This window comes from Micropterus dolomieu, linkage group LG02 (assembly GCF_021292245.1).
Source record: "Micropterus dolomieu isolate WLL.071019.BEF.003 ecotype Adirondacks linkage group LG02, ASM2129224v1, whole genome shotgun sequence".
Classification (NCBI taxonomy): domain Eukaryota; kingdom Metazoa; phylum Chordata; class Actinopteri; order Centrarchiformes; family Centrarchidae; genus Micropterus; species Micropterus dolomieu.
In genome coordinates, this window is record NC_060151.1 from 32880382 (window position 1) to 32887646 (window position 7265).

Here is a 7265-nt window from a genome sequence, read left to right on the forward strand (position 1 = left end):
GGATGGGTACATGGTGGCCATAAAGGGATGGACATGGTCAGAAACGATGCTCAGGTAGGCCGTGGCATTTAAACGATGCCCAATTGGCACTAAGGGGCCCAAAGTGTGCCAAGAAGACATCCCCCACACCATTACACCACCACCTAGCAGCCTGCACAGTGGTAACAAGGCATGATGGATCCATGTTCTCATTCTGTTTACGCCAAATTCTGACTCTACCATCTGAATGTCTCAACAGAAATAGAGACTCATCAGACCGGGCAACATTTTTCCAGTCTTCAACTGTCCAATTTTGGTGAGCTCTTGCAAATTGTAGCCTCTTTTTCCTATTTGTAGTGGAGATGAGTGGTACCCGGTGGGGTCTTCTGCTGTTATAGCCCATCCGCCTCAAGGTTGTGCGTGTTGTGGCTTCACAAATGCTTTGCCGCATACCTCGGTTGTAACGAGAGGTTATTTCAGTCAAAGTTGCTCTTCTATCAGCTTGAATCAGTCGGCCCATTCTCCTCTGACCTCTAGCATCAACGAGGCATTTTCGCCCACAGGACTGCCGCATACTGGAAGTTTTTCCCTTTTCACACCGTTCTTTGTAAACCCTAGAAATGGTTGCGCGTGAAAATCCCAGTAACTGAGCAGATTGTGAAATACTCAGACCGGCCCGTCTGGCACCAACAACCGTGCCACGCTCAAAATTGCTTACATCACCTTTCTTTCCCATTCTGACATTCAGTTTGGAGTTCAGGAGATTGTCTTGACCAGGACCACACCCCTAAATGCACTGAAGCAACTGCCATGTGATTGGTTGATTAGATAATTGCATTAATGAGAAATTGAACAGGTGTTCCTAATAATCCTTTAGGTGAGTGTATTTGCCTGTTTGCGTGCTCTCCATGCAAGTAGCTTTCTGGCTTTAGGGCCATTCTCATAATAATTTTGTTGAATGAATTTGGCTTTTTTGTCTATTTGGTTCTCATATAATTTGTTTAGGGCTCGTTTTGTGGAAAGTAAATGTTTTAAAGTATTCTCATTGTTATTTTTCGTATGTTGTTCTTCTAAACATTTCAGCTTTATGACCATATCCTGAATTTGTTTCTCTTTTTTTCCTGATAGATGACCACATTATCAATTTGCCTCTGAGAACTGCCTTAGCAGCATCCCATAACACACTGGGTGAAACATCTCCATTATCATTATGAAGCATATAACTTTCAAATTCTTCTTCTACATATTCAAGAAATTGCGTCTCATTAAGGAGACTAGAGTTGAGTCTCCAGAGAGTCTCCTTACGTTTAATGTCTAAATGTAAAATCAAATAGACCCCAGCATGGTCTGGGACGTCCCTAACTCCAATGTTACAATCAATTATCCTATGCCGATCTGAAGTAAGCATAAAGAAGTAATCCGATCTAGAGAACATTGAATGGGAGTGAGAAAAGAAAGTGAAACATTTCTCACCAGGATGAAAATCTCTCCATACATCTATCATGCCTAGTTCTTTGAGCAGTTTTTAAACATACAGTGCTTCAGGTGGCATCTTTTTAGAGCTATTTGAGGAGTCTAATGGCGAATTTAAATTAATATTCCAGTCCCCCCCACATATTAACACCCCAGACGTCTCCATACAGATTAAATCAAATATCTTCTTAATCAGTTGCCTATCATGTCCTGGTGGTCTGTATACGTTTAGTAAAGTAAATTCTTTGTGGTCAATAAAACCTTTTACCAAAACATAACGCCCTTCATTATCAGAAACCTGGGAGGAGAACTGAAAGTTTACATTGTTTGAAATAAGGATTGCTACTCCCCTTGAGTTACCTTTTTTAAATGGAGTAATATGTATGTTTGAAACCCAATTTTCTCAGTTTTTCATGCTCATCATTGGAGAGATGAGTCTCCTGCCAGAAAATTATGTCCTGCTTTTCACGTTTCATTTTTGCAATGACTTTACTCCGTTTAATTGGATTGTGCAAACCATTCAGATTAAGGGTTATGAAATTATATTTTTGTCTAGTCACTTCTCCTCCCAGAGAAACACAAATTATCAACAAGAGTCACATAAACTAGATTGCTAAAGAAACAGAAAATGTCGGTTTTAACAGTAAAAGAACAAGTCTGAACATACCATAACAAAGGTGACCTCCATTTTTGAAGTGCAATACTCACTTCTAAGTTGAGGGGGGGAGTCCCTTGAACTCAAAGGGGCCCCTCCCAGTGCGAGCCTGGAGCTCTGAATTATTTCAATCAGAGCGACGTGCGTAAAAGGAAAGAACAAGCAGAGTTTCCCAGGAAATGGGTCAATATTACTAAAATGAAAGAGGAAATCCGGAGCGGTCTTATTAAACACAAAGTCTCATCCGTGGTTACGGGAAGGGGGACCTCACTCAGGTTGTGCTCTCACGCCGGAATTCCTTTAATCTTTCCTGGATGCGTTTCAACCTCATCTCTTTGCTGCGACGCGAGGCACCTGCAGTTTCCCACGCCGGTAGAGTCATCCTCCTCTCGGCTGGTTTTGTCACGAGGGTCGGGGTTCCCGCGCGGATCACTCCCCTCCGCTTCAATTCTGAGGTAGCCTCCCGTGCATCTTTGTAGATTACCGTACCGGTGTCAAGGTGGACACGGAGACGCGCCGGGTAAAGTGTCTGGAAACGAAAGTCCTTTTCCTTCAGCGCTTTTCTAACCGGGGAGTAAGCCTCTCTCTTCACCAGTGTGTCACTGGTATAATCCTGCTCGAAGAAAACACGCTTCCCCTTATACTGAATGTCCATGCGGACCGAAGCACGAGTTATTTTGTCTTAAACTCAAGAAAGCATAGCACCACAGATCTAGGATTGGAATCTTGCGGGGACTTGGGACCAAGAGAGGTGGCATCTTTGTATTCCCAGGGGGGCGTCAGGGAGAGCCAGCTCAGTCTTTATAAACCCCTCTATGAAGTCCGTGATGTTCTCCCCTTCTGATCCCTCCAATATGCCGTGAATGCGAATATTGTTTCTTCGCGAACGTGCCTCCAAATCTTCAAGCTGTGTTTGGATGTGCTCCTGTAGTTCAAGTGTGTGGGAAAGCATTTCTTTTACATCCGTGCTGATTCCCTCCATTTTTGACACTCTTTTCGGCATCGTCGAGCCTTATACCCATTTCTTTTTGTTAATATCACTGAGCGTCTGATTCGTCTCCCCTCTAAAGTCTTTATTTCTTCCATGGATGCACTAACTTTGTGTATTTCGGCAATGATACTAGCCTTCACAACCTTGTGGTCGACTATCTTGTTAGCACCAGCGCTGCTCTCCTCGCCGTCATTCGAGGGTAAAGCGTCTTCTTCGGGGTGAAACTGTGCGTTTCCTCTTGTTCTCCTCATATTTCCCCCTTATATACCGTTTGAGCAACTTTCTAATGACTATATAATAATTAAAAGCCTAAGGGGGAATCAGACCCCCTGGGAGATGTTAAATTATGCTGCCGCCTGTCTCTCCGCCATACCGGAAGTCGACACTGTGACATCTTACATCAGTTTTTGTGAGGACATGTGTGTGCCGAATAAAACCTTCCGAACATACAACAACCAAAAACCCTGGTTCACAGCAAAACTCAGGCAGCTTTGTCAGACCAAGGAGGAGGCCTTCAGAAGTGGGAACAGAGTCCTGTACAACCAGGCCAGAAAAGACTAAAGAGCTGCAAAGCTGCAAAGAGGTGCTACACTGAAAAGCTAAATAACAGCTTTGCAGCCAACGAACCTGCGTCAGTGTGGAGAAGCCTACGGACAAACTACAAGAGACCATCCCCCAACACTGCTGGTACTCAACGACTGGCAGACGAGCTGAATGGTTTCTACTGTAGGTTTAAGAAGCCCAGAGTCACACCTCTCCCCCACTCCAACGCCATCTTCAAACAGTCACCTTCCCCCTCTGACCTCTCACCTGCACTCAAGATCTGTGAAGAGGACGTGAGCCACCTCTTCCAAAGGCAGAAGATCAGGAAGGCTCCTGGCCCCGACAGTGTGTCTCCATCCTGCCTGAAAATCTGTGCGGACCAGCTGGCCCCCATCTTCACTCAGATCTTCAACAAATCACTGGAGCTGTGTGAAGTTCCCTCCAGCTTCAAACGCTCCACAATCATCCCGGCTCTCTGGTGCGGTCAGAACAACCTGGAGCTTAACACGCTCAAAACTGTGGAGATGACCGTGGACTTCAGGAGGAGCCCCCCCACTCTGCCCCCCATCACCATACTCAACAGCCCTGTGTCTGCTGTGGAATCCTTCAGGTTTCTGGGATCCACTATATCCCAGGACCTGAAGTGGGAGCCCAACACTGACACCATCATCAACAAGGCCCAGCAGAGGATGTACTTCCTGCGTCAGCTCAGGAAGCTCAACCTGCCTAAGAGCTGCTGATCCAGTTCTACAAAACCATCATCTGTCTGGTTTGGATCTGCCACCAAAAAGGACAGGAGCAGACTACAACGGACAGTCAGGACTGCAGAAAACATCATCGGTGCCAACCTGCACTCCATTCAGGACTTATACATTTCTAGAGTCAGGAAACGGGCTCCAGGGTTCCAGCTCCTCCCCTCTGGTAGGCGCTACAGAGCACTGTACGCCAAAACCAACAGACTCAGGAACAGTGTCTTACCACAAGCCATCACTCTGATGAACAGCTGATTTCTCTAATCAGCCACCTGTTTACTGACTAACATTTATTTTTTATTCACCACTCTCTATTTCAGTGCTGTTCATACTGTTAGATTGTCATATTGTAGATACTGTATCTGAAGTCTAAATCTGACTTTATTTTATTCTAATTGTGATTTTGTATTTTTGTATGAGTAAGCACATCATGAGCAATGTACAATCTTGAGTCAAATTCCTCATGTGTACACATACCTGGCAATAAAGCTGATTCTGATTTTTATTATCATCATCATTTGTTTATTAACACACACAAACAATTTACTGTCTTATTTCCTCATTTAGTGAAATGTATGAAATTGTCCTTATGTAATTTATATGTAGCTTTGGCAATATTGTTGCTTTACATTCAAGCCAATAAAGCTGATTTTTGAGAGAGCGAGAGAGACCAAATAACCTGTGCAGAGCAGAGCTCGGCCAATACCCCTTCTTACTAAAAATACAGAAAAGATCACTTAAATTTTACAAATCACTTAAAATCAGTTAACCCCCAGACATATCATCACAAAGCCCTAACATACCAGGAATTGAAACCAGAGAAGAGTCCCCTCAGCCAGCTGGTCCTGAGGCTCTCTGCAGTAACAAGTCCCCAACAGCCTCAGGACACCAACACCAACTCAAGCAGACCAAACCAAATTATCAGCAAACAGAAAGAAAAATATATTGAATACTGGAAAGAAACGACCAAAACACAAAGTAAATTCCAATGTTATGTGACCCTAAAAAGAGAATTCACACTGGCAAATCACCTGAGTACAATAAAATGTCCTAAACTAAGAAAAATATTGAGACTGAGTGAACACAGCCTGGCCATAGAAAAGGGTCGCCACAGACAGAGCTGGCTACCACAAGAGGAGAGACTCTGCTCCCAGTGTGACAGAGGACAGGTAGAGGCAGAGCTGCACTTTCTAACCTCATGCCCCAAATATAAAAACACCAAGACAAAAACACTTCCTCTTCCTGCTACTGTAGAGAGCAGTCGTGCTTTTCCTACTCTCCCCTCTTATCTTTGCTTGCTCCTATTTTCTGTCTACTTTGGTCGTGTGGAAACTTCTCTCTTTTGACCACCTGCCTGCTGTTCTCCTGAAACCATCAAAATGGAATTAATCAACTGGTCACTCAGCGCTATTGACAACATTTTCACCCAGAAACGTGCTTCACCGGTTGAGCCGAACTGTCCCAGTGGAACGTTCGTTGCAGGCTAAGCTCGCGACTCATATGAGACCTGGCAAGCGGTTTGCTTGGATGTTTTATCTGTGGAGGACATTGAAGATTTATGGATAATTGGAATTTTGTTAGTGGGCTTCCTGATTATCAGGCTTGGAATCTCCCTAATATATCGTAAAATTTGTAAGACGCCAGTAAATTTACCCGAAAGCTGGCTCGGGAATTTAAAGAGTGCTTAAATGGGGCGATATTCCCATAACGTGCAGAGATGTGGCTGGTAAGAGTTTGCCCACTTGAAACACATTTCTGAGAAACTCTCCACTCTCAGTGGCCGTCAGGTTCATGCGACTGGTATTGTTTCTGGTTTGGAACCCATACATCCTGTTTATTACAGCCATATGTAACGTGAACTACTGACGTAACGCCGCTCGCTGTAGCCTGGTTTATTTGCTCCTAACCAGCTGATGGAAACGCACATATTTCGCAATTTCTTTTCCCCCTCCCTTTTTTGCGACATTTCAAAAGCACGCTTAAAATTCGCATGACAACTGGATGGAAACACGGTGAGAGAGAGAGAGCTGACAAACAGTGCGTGACATCCTGTAACAGACCGTGAAACTTCACAATAAAAGTCCAGTGGAGTCTTACAATATGGACACCTGACAGGTGTGCATACCTTCTTGCTGGTAGCTGTAGATTGCGTTTCCATGGTAGCGGAATAGTTTTGTAGATATGTGGGGTCTCCAGGGCTGGGCTCCAGGGGCAGGATGCCAAAACTACACACACACACACACACACAGTCAGGAACAAACTGTACACATCTCAACACAGCAGCGCCCTGCCAGCGTTGTATGGACACGAGCTCTAATGCGACTGTTCCAGGTTAAATAACTCACCTGGGCGTCAGTGGGCTGAGCGCAGCAGGTCCTCCTAGTAAACTCCGCCCACTCTTCGGCTTGTTCTGTTTAGCCAATAAGGAGCCAGCGGTGGCCATGGAAACGGTGTTACCCAATAGAGAGCCAGTCTCCGGGGAGATGAGGGAGGAGTCGATGTAGGAAACCGACAAATCAGAGGTCAGCTTCCCGTTAGACGATTCTAGATTCAAACGATTCAACTCCTGAAGACAGAAACAGGTTTCAATACTGGTGAAGGGATTAGAGCTGCTCAGTAATCCGATTACTTCACTTCAGCACCTGTAATCCCACTACTGCAACGGCGAGTAATCCCATCCCTTCAGCACCTGTAATCCCACTACTGCAACGGCGAGTAATCCCATCCCTTCAGCACCTGTAATCCCACTACTGCAACGGCGAGTAATCCCATCCCTTCAGCACCTGTAATCCCACTACTGTAACGGCGAGTAATCCCATCCCTTCACCACCTGTAATCCCACTACTGTAACGGCGAGTAATCCAATCCCTTC

The 7265-nt window shown here is 45.0% G+C and overlaps 1 protein-coding gene across 3 annotated transcripts in view; it reads right to left on the reverse strand.

Moving 5' to 3' along the window:
• Nucleotides 1-7265, reverse strand: part of cdc27 (cell division cycle 27) — a 25086-nt gene that overhangs the window by 10527 nt on the left and 7294 nt on the right. For all 3 annotated transcript variants that reach the window (XM_046040022.1, XM_046040002.1, XM_046040011.1), the window contains exons 7-8: nt 6739-6959; nt 6519-6618 (exon numbers count right to left, since the gene is read on the reverse strand). In XM_046040022.1, coding sequence (XP_045895978.1) covers nt 6519-6618; nt 6739-6959 — 321 coding nt within the window. The remainder of the gene's footprint in view (nt 1-6518; nt 6619-6738; nt 6960-7265) is intronic.